At 57.6% G+C, this 13,962-nt stretch overlaps 6 protein-coding genes across 6 annotated transcripts; 2 read left to right on the forward strand and 4 right to left on the reverse strand.

Annotated features, from left to right (window-relative positions):
* Positions 1–110: 110 nt before the first annotated feature.
* Positions 111–1,529, forward strand: MYCTH_2300006 (uncharacterized protein). Its single transcript, XM_003661004.1, has 2 exons — positions 111–1,010; positions 1,102–1,529. The coding sequence occupies exons 1-2, from the start codon at positions 372–374 to the stop codon at positions 1,516–1,518; spliced, it is 1,056 nt and encodes a 351-aa protein (XP_003661052.1). The 5' UTR covers positions 111–371; the 3' UTR covers positions 1,519–1,529.
* A 736-nt stretch (positions 1,530–2,265) lies between these two features.
* Positions 2,266–3,176, reverse strand: MYCTH_2300008 (uncharacterized protein). The gene has a single exon (XM_003661005.1). It carries the CDS (start codon positions 2,994–2,996, stop codon positions 2,373–2,375), a length of 624 nt encoding a protein of 207 aa, XP_003661053.1. The 5' UTR covers positions 2,997–3,176; the 3' UTR covers positions 2,266–2,372.
* Positions 3,177–5,749: 2,573 nt separating this feature from the next.
* Positions 5,750–7,389, reverse strand: MYCTH_2300010 (uncharacterized protein). Its single transcript, XM_003661006.1, has 3 exons — positions 6,988–7,389; positions 5,852–6,902; positions 5,750–5,794 (listed from the first exon to the last, which is right to left on the reverse strand). Exons 1-2 carry the CDS (start codon positions 7,241–7,243, stop codon positions 6,028–6,030), a joined length of 1,131 nt encoding a protein of 376 aa, XP_003661054.1. The 5' UTR covers positions 7,244–7,389; the 3' UTR covers positions 5,750–5,794; positions 5,852–6,027.
* Positions 7,390–7,437: 48 nt separating this feature from the next.
* Positions 7,438–8,270, forward strand: MYCTH_2300011 (uncharacterized protein). Its single transcript, XM_003661007.1, has 2 exons — positions 7,438–7,874; positions 7,933–8,270. Exons 1-2 carry the CDS (start codon positions 7,682–7,684, stop codon positions 8,088–8,090), a joined length of 351 nt encoding a protein of 116 aa, XP_003661055.1. The 5' UTR covers positions 7,438–7,681; the 3' UTR covers positions 8,091–8,270.
* MYCTH_2300012 (uncharacterized protein) lies at positions 8,239–9,604 on the reverse strand. The gene is made up of 2 exons (XM_003661008.1): positions 9,378–9,604; positions 8,239–9,268 (listed from the first exon to the last, which is right to left on the reverse strand). Exons 1-2 carry the CDS (start codon positions 9,442–9,444, stop codon positions 8,451–8,453), a joined length of 885 nt encoding a protein of 294 aa, XP_003661056.1. The 5' UTR covers positions 9,445–9,604; the 3' UTR covers positions 8,239–8,450.
* A 1,241-nt stretch (positions 9,605–10,845) lies between these two features.
* Positions 10,846–13,124, reverse strand: MYCTH_2076976 (uncharacterized protein; the record flags this gene model as incomplete). Its single annotated transcript, XM_003661009.1, has 7 exons — positions 10,846–11,232; positions 11,287–11,567; positions 11,645–11,785; positions 11,852–12,292; positions 12,354–12,527; positions 12,691–12,782; positions 12,851–13,124. The coding sequence occupies 7 exons, from the start codon at positions 13,122–13,124 to the stop codon at positions 10,917–10,919; spliced, it is 1,719 nt and encodes a 572-aa protein (XP_003661057.1). The 3' UTR covers positions 10,846–10,916.
* Between the last annotated feature and the right edge of the window lie 838 nt (positions 13,125–13,962).

Below are 13,962 nucleotides of genomic sequence, written 5' to 3' on the forward strand. Positions count from 1 at the left end.
CGAGATTCGCTTGAGCTGGTCGGCTCAGTGGAGGCGTGCAGGGGTCTGAATGTCTTCGCGTCTTGTCCAGAAACGCGATGGGAAGTCACATCATTCCAACATTAGGTACGCGGTCTTGCGTGTTTAATCCGCCTTTCCGCATGACGGCCCGGCTTGTGGCTGCACTTCACTGTAGTTGAACCTCCGAACCCACGTCCTCCGAAAATCTACGACTCTTGTCATTGCTTCCTTCAAAGAAGTAACTAGGAGTTACCTAGTAACTTGGGGAGTTTCCAAGTTGAGCTCGGACCACGGCCCTCTCTGCCACCGCCCGAATTTCTGCCACTTTCAATTGATTCGCGCGCCTGCCGTCAGAACGAAAACGCCCAACGATGGCCTCGCCATCGCCGCACTCTCCCCCGTCCTCGCACCCGCAGCAGCCTAGCATCAACAACATGTCTACCAACAAGAAACGCACCGCCGATGGCGCCGCAGCGCCCGCTTTGAAGCGCCGCAAACCTTCCACAATCTCGACAGCCTCGGGGCCAACATCAGCACACCCGCTCCGCCAAACCTCGTTTCCGCCCGATCTCGACGACTCGTCATCGGCGTTCTTTGGCGCGCGGTCCCCGTCCGCCGACGCCGACGCTATGAGCCTCGTCAGCGGCAGCCAGGTCAGCACCGCCGCGCCGCTGAAGAAGAAGCGCGGTCGCAAATCCAAGGCCGAGAAAGCGCGGGAGCAGACGCCGTCGGTAGCCGGCGGCCGCGCGCCCACGGCCGTCAGCGGCGTAAGCGAAGGCGGTGTCCGGGGAAGCAAGAGCGTGGCTGGCGGCGCGGGCGGTGGCGACGAGGGCGAGGGCGAGGACGAAGGCCCGACCGAAGTCGCCGCGACGGCGGACGTCCGGACCAAGGAGCAAAAGGAGGAGGAGCACCGCCTGAGGGGCATGCTCATCAGTGCGCTCTCGGAAGACCAGTTCTACCGCTTTGAGAATTGGCGCGCTGCGAATCTGAGTAAGGCGTCTGTCAGAAGGGTGAGGAATCTCCTCGGCTGCTCCGCTTGGGCGCTCCGTTGGCATGCGCACCGAGCCCTTGGTTAAAGGGTCCAGCTAACGTTTTGCCTAGCTCGTCAACGCGACAATTTCTCAATCCGTCGCCGAGAACGTCGTCATCGGCATGCGTGCAGTGGCCAAGGTCTTCATCGGCGACATCATTGAGAGCGCGCGGCGGGTGCAGGGCGAGTGGATCGAGAAGCTGGGCGAGAAACAAACCGACTTCCCGACACCCCCGGCCACCGCCGCGCCAACGCCGACGGCCGACGGCGGTGATGCAGATGATGCGCAGAAGAGGGAAACGAAAGATTCCGAGGTCGACGACCGTCGGGGGCCCCTCCGGCCGGAGCATCTCCGTGAGGCAGTCCGACGGTACAGGAAGGGCTTCGAGGGCGGCGGTGTTGGCATGCAATGGATTTTTCACCAGCAACAGCAGGGTGGAGTGGAAAGGTTCCCCACGCGGACAGGAGGGCGCAGGATATTCCGTTGACACGGTCGCAATCACTTTCTGTTAGATTATGACGGGTTGGGGTCGGCGCAACTGGTTTGGTCGGGAAGGGAAGTAGGAAAAGGGGAAACGGGAGTCCGGCGCAATATTTGATATTAGTGATGATACCCATGGCACGAGAGTGGTCCACGTCGCTCGCCGCTTCAGGCCTTTGAAGAACGGATCGCCGCCCGGATCACGACGGTCATCCAGGCAGCTGGGCCGCCCGCTCATTCATCGTGATTCGCCATCTTCGAACAACCCCTTCTAACCTCATTACATCTACGTCCTTGTGATGGGTTTCCACGCCACGTTCTCTCGCCCTCCCCTACTCCCATGCGGGGTTTTCTTACTCACCACGTCTCCTTAGAACCCATGATCCCCAATCGTGGTAACATGTATCACAGCCCCTAAGTACAAGGGATTCACCACGGCACAAGATACTCCCTGCTTAACCTTCCACATACCGTTGGGCCCTATGGGAAACTCCTTTTCTGGTAATCTCACGCGGATGACGCCCTGGGCGACCGAGCACAGGCGCATTCTAGATTCCTCGGCTGTCCAGTGCAGGTTGCCTCCCGGGGGAACTTCAATGACCTGGAAGGTCGTACCGTCTATGACGGGAACGGCACGCCCTTCGGCGAGGTATGCGGATGAGAAGGCAACATCTGTGATCGGGTCAGATTGTTCTTTTTTTTTAAAAAAAAAAAAGAAAATAGAAGGAAAAAAGGAAGAAGGAAAGAAAAGAAAAGAAGAGAACATATTAAATAGTCAATGGCAGTTCTTAAAGTTTGCCCCTAGAAATAAGGGGCTTGTCGTGGGTAAGGTACCCTAGGTAGCTGATGGGGACCATCGGCTTAACAGCAATGGTAAGGCGACCACTCACTCTCAACTATGCCCTCCCTGTCATCCCTGACGCGGATCCTGCCCGGCGCAATCTCCCAGTCGGCCATCATCAGGGACAGAGAAGGCGCAGCCCCTGTCTTGTTCTGGCCTTGTGCGCCCAAAGGGTCCCAGTCCGCCCTGCTACCGCTCCCAGGGCTGGTACTCGAACTCTTGTTCTCCTTCCTCAGCCTGGACGCCCTGGGCGGAGAAGCGCCGTCCGACGACGAGCTCTTGGACACGGCGCTCTGCTGGCTCGCCGACCGCGGCTGCTCCTTTTGCTGCTTATCGAGCAGGCGGCGGGACCGCCTCGTCCCCGTGCCGCCCTCGGCCGTCGTGCTCTGACTCTCGCCCTCGGCCTCCCGGTCTTCCGGGACCACACACTCTCTCGGTTTGTATATCGCCACCTCCCTCCGCACCGCCTTTGCCCCGAGCTTGGCGGCAAGCCGTCGGATGGGGCTCTGTCTCTTCGTCTTGGTCGTAGCGGTTGCCTCGTCGGCCTTCCCAATGGATACCATCTTGGGTCTGCCAATCACTCGGGCGGGCAATGCCGTCTGGTACTCCGGGCTGTTTGTGACGGCAGCTGGCGAGAGGGTCATGCTTGTGTCGCTGTCACTAACAGCATCCGGGCTGGCGGCGTCTTCCTGCGCATCGGCGTCCTTTTGCTGAGGAGGCACAACTCCTTCCTCCTTGGTCGCGCTTCCCGCCACTGCAGGTGCCTCCCCCGGATCGGAAGACGACAAGGAGAACCTGGAGGAGACAGAGCATGTCTCCTTGCCGATCCCAACAGGTTGTTGGCAAAAACGATTGCAGCAGGCTGTCGGCCCACCAAAAAACTCCTTCAGCGCGGATGAAGCTGTTTCTGGGAGCGTGATACACCCTGGAAACGGCAGTTCGCCGGGGGATGTGGTTCGCGTCGTCCCCGTGCCGCTTAGCCCGGCACACAGATCGCACGGTGACGGACTCGTAGGTCCACAGAGGTAAACGAGTAAGGCACAGAACGCCCCTGTGGCCGGAAGACCTCCCACCAATTGGAACTTCCAGCTCTGTGGCAGGTCACGCCGGCGCGCAAACGAGAGGAGCTCGAGCACCAGGGGATCGTCTGGCAGGGGGGTAGTGTGCGGCAGGTACATCGTCAGGTACTGCCAGGGCCGAGTCGCTCCGGGCTCCTTCGCTGTCGTGAGTTCAGTCTGCTCCGTCATGCTAACCGGAGTCAGCGGTCGTGAGACGGTAGCGTTTCGCGGCTCGCGATCGTCTCCGTCGCCCTGAGCTTGTTCTTGCGCTGCGTCTTTCTCTGCATCTGCGCTTCTTTCCACCCTCTTCTTGCGCCCAGGTCGTCGCGGCGGCGCCCTCGGCGGAGCTGTAACTGGGTCGACGGCGTGTCTCGAGACCACCATTGGAGGCATCCGGCCCGAGTTCGGGTCGGCACTTTTGCGTTTCCCAACCACAGACATAGTTCCATCGAGATTGTCATTGAGGAGGCAGGCTCGATGAGCCGCCTTGATATTGCGGATCTTGGTCAGCTTCAAGTTCCAAGGAAAGCAATTTGACCCCCTAGAGACTGGGAAACGGATCTGGAGCACCGATAGACTCACGCTGAAGTGTCCGCCAAGAGCCCAGACCTGTGGGAAGACAGTCTGGCAGTCCCGAATCGGGCATATCCAAGGATTCGCATGTCCAATTCGAGGAAGATATCCCTCAGGAAACAGTGCCCCTGCTCCCGGAATCTTGCGGGGAACTCCTTCTGCGCCAACCGAGGGTGAGCATCCACACAGTCTCGAGCGCAGGGCGAGCCTGGGGTTCACTTACCCCAGTATCCAGTCCAATCCGAATAGCGCCTTCTGCCACACATGATGATGGGAGTCTTGTCAAGTTGACCGCCAATTCGGTCTGTATCCTTATCCTGCCATCGTCCCCCTCTGCTCTTGGTGCTCTCCAAGGCATGAAGCGCACCTTGACTGGCGTGCTTTACGACGGCGCTGGTTTCCGTATGGCTCTCTGGCTGCGGTTCGGGATCCTGGGGGACTGCTTCAGACGCTCCAGTCCCGCCCGTGCTCATCCGTGTTGTACGGATACTGCTCCCATGACTCTGCGAGGAGACAGCTCCGCTGCCGAACCCCCCCTCTTCTCCTTTACTGGGCCACGGAACAGCGTTTCCAACGGCAGGTGGCGAAGCCATGCACCAGAATGAGTAGCCATTCCTCTTCCGTACCTCATGTGATTCCCGCGGCTGTATCGCAGACGATATGTCGGCTTCGTAGCTTGGCCATGGTTGGCAATCGATGGTCTCGATCGATGCGTCGCCCCTGATATCGCCTGTATTCTCCCGCTCCGAGTCTAAGTAGGAAGTGGTGGACGGCAAGGGATCGTAAATCATCCCCACAGCAAGCGAGGATTGAATAGGGGGGGCGCCTCTCCTTAGGAGGGGCCCGCCGCGGCGTCGTTCCCTCCCATCGGCTTCAGAGCTAGATGGACCACAGGGGGCTGAGTTTCGGAGCGAGGTAGCTTTATGGTCCATCTCCGCCATCAGTCGGCGTTTTTGGCGAGGAGAGCCCTTGAACGATGGTTCCAGGTCGCGCTTCCTACCTGAGGTGCTCGACGGGCTCTGCCACGGAGTTTCTGAACTTGTTGAGCGTACGGACGAGTCTGAGAGCGTTGATGGTATGAAATCATGGCCACTTTCGTGATGGCCTTGTGTCATGCGGTGTGACATTGGTCTCTGAAGCTGGCTAACAAAGGTCGCCTCTGGGGAATGACGATCGGACGACGAAAGTGTTCGACGGTTTCCAGGCTTATCCGGGCTCCGACTGCGGCTCTGCGAGCCGCATGCAGCCTGCGTGCCAACTAAAACTTGGGCAGCGGCATCTGGAACCACGCCATTTCGGGGTGGCGAGCCTGGGGATTCCGTTCGCGTGGAAGCAAGTTCCGAGTGCTGAGTGACCACGAGATTGGAGGGGCCGTCACTATTCACGCCGCCCAAAACCCGACTCTGCTCCTCGGCCCATCGCATGTACGAAGCTTTCCCGATGCTATACATGGCCTTGAATTTTGCGATCGAGGCAAGCGCACGGAATCATGAGAAACAAGCGTGAGGGATCAGGGGCATTATCGTACATGCGTAGGGGTTCAGGGCTGAGGTTGGTCGGGCTGGCTATTCTGTCCCTAAAATCCGGAATTTAAAAAAAAAAAAAGCCATATGACAAAGAGAACAACACTTCTTGTTCTTCTGAGAGGGGTTAGTTGCTTCGAGGTTCCCTCGTCTTGGGTGTCCGCATTCCAAAGCCACCATGCCACCCGCTCTGGCCGCGCAAGGGAGGGCAAACAGCTCGAGGAATAAGCACCTGAACAAAGCCTAACCCGGACAAAAAGCGAATCGCTGCATTGCAGCGCTGAATTTCTGCGTATGCGGTCAATGTGAAGAAATTCTTAGGATAGGAATGGAGTCTGCACTTACCATTGTAAACCAATACCAAACCAAGCTCTGAGACCGCCGGGGTGTTTGTTACAACATAATCTATTTGTGACAGAATATTGTACAGTATATCTCCGGCCACAACTCCCTTGTCCGGATGCAAGCTTGGACTCAGCCTTCATCCTCCAAATAGCACACAGCCCAGGGGCGCTAGGCGATCAGGCCTTAACCTCGCCCTTGTCCGCGGCTGCATTTGCAGCCGCGGAAGCAGCCTTGCCCAGAGAAGCCTTCACGGCTGCAGCAGCCTCTGCCCTCTGAGCCATCCTCGCCGCCCTCTTCTCGCGCACCATCTTCCTGTATTCCCGGCGCCGGGCGGCCTTGGCCATCTTGCGCTTCTTGATACCCTTGAAGTGAACCACGCGCTTCCTCCTGCGCAGGCGGAACTTGGCCTTCCTCGACTCGGGCTGGTCGGTGCCGGGAACAACGCCGGCGTCGCCGACGAGACGGCCAATCTCCCAGTTGCTCTCGCGGTAGCTGTAGTCGCTCTGCAGGTGGAAGACGCGGGTGCCCTTGCGTGCCTCGAGCTCCTTCAGCTGCTCGAGCTTCTTCGCCTCCGCCTTGGCCTGAGCAATCTGCCGGCTCTGAAGCTTCTCCCTGATCAAGTTGGCGACGACCGCGTTGCCATCGGTCAGGGAGACCGGCTCCGGTAGGTTGGCGACAGGTTGTTCCTCGGTCGCTGGTTTAGGAGCCTCCTTCTCGTCCTGCGCAACCGTCTCGTGCCGCGTTACCGAGAGCGGGATGCCGCTCGGCGATGTGGTCTCCTCGGCCGGCCGTTCGACCTTCCGAGGCACCGCCACGAGGCCGAGCTTGCGTCTGCGGGGCGATGTTGGAGGATACGGCAACTTGTCCTCCCGGTTGAACGCAACACCAATGTATTGCCGTGTGGGGTGACGTTGCGGGTCTCGGTAGTACTTGACGTAGCCACAGACGGCGGCATGGATCGTGTGGTCGCGGCCCATGATGGTGTTCTCGCCCGGATGCCATATCGTGCCGCGCTGCTTGTAGATAATGTTTCCAGTAACGACATACTGGTCTGAACGTGAAAAAGAGAGAGAGAGAGAGCGTTAGCAGAGAGCCCCTCCGTTGGAGCAGCAATCAAGCGGGACAGCCGGGCATACCGCCAGTCTTCTTCGCTCCCATCTTCTTGGGTATCGTCTTCTTCGACTTGAGCTTGTAGGCGCCTTGCGACTTGACTGTGGCGTAACGCCTGCCCTCTACCGCGGCATTGGCGCTATTCAGCGACGAGATTCGAAGGTGGCCGAAACGCTCCTCGAGGGCTGTTGTCGTCGTCGTCGGCCGCAGAACGGCGCTGAACGGGAGGGCACTGCTAGCAGCAGCCCTCTGAAGGGGCCGCTGCAGCCGTGCGAGATGCATTGGGTCCGCCTGACGGAGCACTTCGCGACAATTGAGGATGCACAGAAGTGGGCGGGCAGCTCGAGAGCAAGATCCCGGGACCAGACCAGAACGGGGGGACCGAAACTCGAAAGCACGGCTATTGCTCCAGCGCGTGTGTTGCAGCGCTAGGGTGAAGTTTTCTGCTGAGTCAGCAGTAGCCATGTCCCCGATAAGATCACGCCTTTCAAGTGCTCACCTCGTGGGCAGGGGCCCCCCACCATCCCTGCCTGCCGCTGCGCTTTTTGAGGTCGCCTCACTGATCTGGCCAGCAAGTCAACTACAATCTGTACGAAACGAATTCCGGACAACTTACTGAAGGGCTGCGACAACCCCATTTGCTTCCCCGTCGACAAACCTTTGTTTACCAGGGCGAACCCTCGAGTCTTCACAACGGTATTGCGTGAAGAGTGGTCGACGATGCGTCTGGTTTCATTTATCGTTCTGGCTTTGGCCAGCCTCGTTTCCGCACAGTTTGGCTTCTTTGACCAGATGTTTAGTGGTGGGGGACAGCAACACCGCCAACCCCAAAATGTGCCAAGCGACTCGTCCCACTATCGCACACAATACGCGCGCTCACACTGCGACAAGTACCTATGCCCGGATACACTAGGTAGGTCATCTTTCGCTTCAGCAGCCCCGAGAGGCCGATGGCTAATACCGGTCGACAGCGTGCGTCCACTTCCCCCACCACTGCCCATGCCAATGGCCGTCGCACGAGGACAAATTCGAACTCGCCGAAGGGCAGCGGATCTGCATCTCTAAGGGCGGGTTCAAGGCTGGGGAGGCGGCGAGGAAGGTTGAGCTGGCGCGCAAAGGGCTGCTATGATACTTCAAAAAGACGCTTTCCCTCTTTCATGCCTACACATTATTACATTGCCAAACGGCCTGGGGTTTACAAAAGTAGAGCAAAGAGACACAAATAACTTTGTCACGTAGCCCAATACAGACCATTCCCTCTGCCACGAATACACGGCCAGCCACGTAGCATCCTATTCATCCCGAATTCTCATGTAATGACGGTTGTTGGCGAGAGCTTTCCCGAGTCTCATGTAAACCCAAGAATAATACCTCCAAGGATCATCGTCGTCGTCGTCGTCGTCGTCGTCACCACCACGATTCATCACCACTCTCTTGAACATCCTCTTCCCTAGCATCGGTTTAACAGGTTGTCTCGTCCGTATCGTATCTACGATGTTCCATTGACCCGACTCGGCAGAGGCGGAACAGGGGGTCTTCCCTCACCCGCGGCATCGCCGTCGCCGTCGTCGTCATCATCGTCGAGCTCCTCCAGCTCCTCGGGGTGCCCCAGCAACGCAGCCACGTTCTTCATCTCGTAGTGCTTCTTGCGCATCTCCTCAAACCGCCGGTGCTTCTCCCGCTCCTCGGCGCTCAGCCCCACCAGGTACTCCTCGCCGTCCGTGTCGTGCCCACTGCCCTTGCTGTCGACGTGCACCGCGCGCGGCCGGGGCGGCGAGGACGGCTCGGGCACTTCCTCCTCGGGCTCGCCAAGCGACAGGCGCGGGATCTCGTCGTCGGAGGGCGCGCCGTGGCGTCTGCGCTGCGTCTGCGACCGTCGTTGCTGTCCGGTCGGGTGCGGCGCGCCGTCGACCTTGTCCATGTCATCGTCATCGTCATCCTCGTCTGACGGGTCCTCGGAGGGGTCGTAGTGCTTCGCGTAGGGCGTCTTTGGCTCGTTGATCTTCATCGTGCTGGTGCGCTCCTGCTCCGTCAGGTACAGGTTCGCCTCGTCCCACTTCAGCCGCTGACCTTGCTCCTCCTGGCCGTCATTGGGCGGGAGTGAGCTTTGCCGGCGTGACCCACCCGGCCGAGAGGCCGTGGTGGATGATGAGCGGCGGTGCCCGGCATTGTACTGTGTGTTTGCGATGGTCAACTCCTTGGCCTCCTTTGGTGACAGAGGAAAGCTCGCTTCCGGAGTGTGCGGCAAGCTATGGCCGTCGGTGGGGGAGACTGGAGGGGAGCGGCGACACGAGTTCTTGAGAATGCCTGTCGTTGAGCAAACAAGTCCTGTCAGTTTGCATCATCTACAGTACCGCTAGCATGGCATCCAAATCAAACAGATCTCTTCCCCGCCGACGGAAATGGCTTGGCTCACCCTTCGGGCGCGTTGGCTGTGACCCCGACGGGGTACGTGTCTGCGTTGTATTTGCGACGCTCGCCATTTTGATTCCGGTCTCCCTGTCCTTGCTGGATGTTCCGGTTTACTCTTCCAAGTCTTCCGTTAATCAAGAGTTCCTTGGCGGCTGTCGCTTTCTTAACTAGTTATCTTGCGTCGATGAAGCGGAAGTAACTTGGGCGCTGGGTGCCGGGCAGGTGGAATGACCTTGAGCAAAGTGGGGCGGGGTCTGCCAAGCCGCTGCTTAATGCCAGCCACACAGAGGGGATCAAAGGCCAAGCTTTGGCAGTCGCTTGTTCCTCCTCCGTAGTTCTTCCCACAAGCGTCTACTCAAGTAGTGTAGATAGTGCTCGTAACGCAGGAAATCTCCCAGAGAGACCACCTATGTTTCGCCAATATGTGAAATTTTTTTATCAAGAGCTGCATATCTTCACTCTGCGTGCTTGGCGGGAGCGGCAATTCTCTGCTGGGAGATGAAGTGTAGGGAGTACCACTCCTTGATTGATCATCAAGCGCGGGACACACGTACGTACACTACCTTACCTACAAATTGAATGGGCCGCACCTATCAGGTAACGTACCTTAGGTACCTAAGGTACCTAGGTACAGGGTACGTTGGGCAAAGTGAGTACCGTACAGAGTACCTAAGGCATGTTCATACGATACCGTACCAGAAGTACGGAGTATGTACATACATACATACAGGGTACAGTACATACATACACCGTAGGAAATACATCCATCGTGGCCCCAGCGAAAGCAGAATGTGCAACAACTTATGCTTAAGCTTCATAACAGAATACTTCTAACGTTTTAGGACTTCAAAGGATAAGCCTGGCAGGAATATGCGAAACCCTCTGCAGCGACAGTGTCCTCAAGACACCATAGCCTAACTTCCTCGACCATCTGGAGTGTTCTGGAATCTTGCCGCACTTGTATGTACACTTGGTATCCTGATTAACGCATTCTAACTTGGGCTTTTTACACCATTTTCATCGATATTCACGTCTTCTTTTGTCTCACAAGTGTTTCCAATAATAGACCTCGGAGAGATTCATCTAGGTCATCGGTCGCTGAAGTAATGCATACACACAAGTTGCTTTCAAGTTCTCCAGAGGGCACATCCCATTACGTCATTGAGCTTCTCAGCCCACCAGCACTCCATACACTACAACTAGTGTAGTCTTTGGCGAGCCCACGCACACGATGCTACCGTTGATCAATGCTTGAGGACCGACATTCAAGCGATGGACTCCGACCAGGCAGATGGTTGATTGGCGAACGGATACTCGTTGATCAACACGCTGGCATGATGGGATTCGTGTAGTTGGTGCTGAATGTACGAATTGCTGTAACAAATGCTGTACGGAATATGTGCGCAAGCCTTGCTGAGCCGCTCGAGACACCCGGCAAGATACACTTAGGGACTGTCGGCTCTCCCGTAAATCGCCAGGGCATCCACTGTAGGGTGGATCGTGTCTTTGACTATCTATTCTGCTCTCGTATCTCCAACACGCCCTACGGGATGTGGGCGCTGACTGGACCCTTGGCACTTGTCTGCTTTTGATACTCGTTCATGAGGTCGCCATCGATATCCTCCTCGAACACGTTGACCCGCGTGGAGGGAAACTTGCGAGCGCTGACTCCCATCTGGAAGAGCATATCCAACTCAGCAAACGATCTCCCCCTCGGCTCGGGGACGCGGAAATAGACGTAGATGATACAGAGGAAACAGATGCCGCCCCAGAAGAAGCCTGCAAAATTTCTCCAGTTCCACGCCCCGGGGTTGAGCATGTACGGAGTAACCACCGAGCAAAAGATGCCAACAATGATGCTGCCCTGACGTTAGCAGCCGGCGGCGGTTTACGGACAACCGAGATCCACTTACTAGAAGACGCGCCCGAGGGCGACGGTCTTGATTTGCAGCCTTCGCGTTGAGATCTCGCTGACTAGCGAGTAGCACACGGTGCCCACCGATAATTGGTACGTCAATGCCCAGCAAAGCATGATGCTACCCGTGGCGATGGACCCTTCTCTGCGGTGCGCCTCGGGGACGAGGCCCAAGAAACCGAGGATCAGGAGCATGGCGCAAAGCACGCAGAGACCGTACAGATACAGCGATCGGCGGCCAATTCCGCGGCTCATCAGGAACCAAGCTCCTAGGACTCCCTAGCCGACACCGTCAGCTCTTTCCTCATGACCAGAGCACCAGTAAACACCGGCCGAGTAGGCGTTGCCTGACATACCACCATGTTGAAGCCGTATTGGCCAAGAGCGAACCCATAAGCGCTGTGGGAATCGAGACCGGCTTGGGTAAGGAAGTACGTCGAGTAATTAGAGAAAGAGTTGCCGCACAGGTTCTGAATAGCCCAGCACATGCCGACAATCTGGGGAGATGGTCAGTCAGCTTTCGAGAGGTCTCCAATGGTTATGCAAAATGCCGCCCATCTCACCTCTGTTCTCCTCAAATCGTGTCCCTTGAAGCAGTCAAGGTAGGTAGCACCACTCGTTGTCTTCTCTTCCAGTGCTGCGGTATGCACCATCATATCAATGGTCTCGTCCGCGTTGAAATCGGTCTCTCGGTTTAGACTGGTGAGGCGCAGTAGGGCGGCCTTTGCCTTATCCAACTTCCCCTTGCGGACCAGCCACCACGGAGACTCAGGGGCGAAGAAGATGCCAATGGCCAGCGGCAAAGGCCACATCCACTGCAGGGCATATGGGATACGGTAGGCCCACTCGTCGGTCCGGTCCAGCATGGACATGATGACGCCGATTCCAATGAGTTGGCCAAGACCCCAGCAGAAGTTCACGTACGTAGAAAGGTAACCTCTAAGCGCCACGGGGCAGACCTCAGAAGCGTATGTAATTGTGAGGGTTTGGAAGACGCCCCATGGCTATCCGTGAATTGCGTGTTAGCGAACTGCTCAGGAGTGCGGGAAAGTCAAGGGCTCGTACGATGCCGCAGAGGATCTCGGCTGCCAACAGCGTCTGGACGTTTTGGGCGGTGAAAAACAAGGCCGTCCAGGCGTTGATCAGCATCAGACAAACAATCACCGTCCAGCGGTAGCCGAACCGCTCCGACACATAGCCGTTGATGAGAAGACCAAAGAGTTCGCCAACGTTGGCGCCCTGTCAGGGAGATCCACATGTCAGCACGGCCGCCCAGCTAATCTCATCATGGTTCATCTCATCGTGCTGGGAAGGGAGAGGATGTGGAAGAGGGCGGTGCGCCTAAATGTCCCGCCCCGCCGGTATGCGATTCCGTCGAGAGCAAATGGGCGGGCACACTCACATTGCTGAGACCGGCTTGCCATGGGGCTGGCACTTCCCAAGTGCCGTCGGGCAGTTGTTTTCCGTACTTCTTGTTGAACTGCTGGAAAGCGTCTAGGTAACCAACTCGGTCAGCCTCCATGTAGGATGCCGGGCGGGGTCAGGATCGAACGAGCACATACAAAAGTTGTTTACGATACAGAGGTCGTAGCCTTCCATCACGATACACGTCGAGATGAGCACGCTCCAGGCGATGGCTTTCGGGTACAGGCGGATACCCTGCATCAGCGTCATCTTTTGTTCTTTCTCCGTCGCTGTCTTGGCGCCCTGAATGACGCGGTTCTTGGCCTCGAGACGCTGGACCTTATCCTGGGTATACTGCTCCTTCTCGTCGTCCCCTCCCACCTCCAGCTTGTCGGAGGGCACAACGCCCCTGGGCGCATCGTCTAAGGCCATCTTGGCGGCAGTTTACCCCTCCGCTCAGAAAATGCAGTGGTCGGCCGCGGATGCGGTAGAATCAACTTGGAAAGCTGACGATGGACCGGCTCGCCAATGGCTAGGGCTGTTGTTGGCGTTGGCGTGGGAGTACTCACCCGACCGAGACCGCAGGTTCTGAGGGGGGAGGGAAGAGATCACATTAAGATGTAGTCCCAAGACTCGGCCCGGGGTCCATCCCGACAGGTGGGAATTGAGCAAGCGAGCATTCTCGAAGATTCACATGGGTCCAATAGGCATGTTTGGTGACAGGAACTGTGGAGTTGCAGTTTGGTTGGTGGGGTGGTGCGTGCTTGCGCCGTTGCAAAACTGGCGATCCCTGCTGTCTGGGTGTGGCTGGCCCGGTGCTTAGCTCGGTGACATTTTGCAGCGTTTGCTAGGGGCCACGGAGCTCATGATTTGGTTCTCGGTGTGGCGGCGTTGACAGGAAGGGAAGGTGCATTTGTTGGGCGGTGTTGCCGCACGTTGGGACGGCGAAGCGGCCTTGAAGGGAATCTTTTCGGTACGCAGGATTGGACGGCGCCGCTCACACCACCCCTCCCCGGAATTGTTCCCCGCACTGAAGACATGGCTGGAGAGGCCTGGGAGGTGTGCAAACCCAACCGCGTGGACAAGGCAATATATCCCGAGATTATTGTTTGGAGTGCCGCCGACATGGTGCGACCCCTCACTCATCATCACCCGCACCCCAGATTGCCCCAGACCGTTCCCAGACTGCTGGTCCAATTCATTTCGCGGGGGTTACCTTCAGCGATCTACGTCAGGAACGCGCTACGGCGAATCTCGCGGCGAATCCTCG

Source organism: Thermothelomyces thermophilus, chromosome 2, assembly GCF_000226095.1.
Source record: "Thermothelomyces thermophilus ATCC 42464 chromosome 2, complete sequence".
Taxonomy (NCBI): Eukaryota; Fungi; Ascomycota; class Sordariomycetes; order Sordariales; family Chaetomiaceae; genus Thermothelomyces; species Thermothelomyces thermophilus.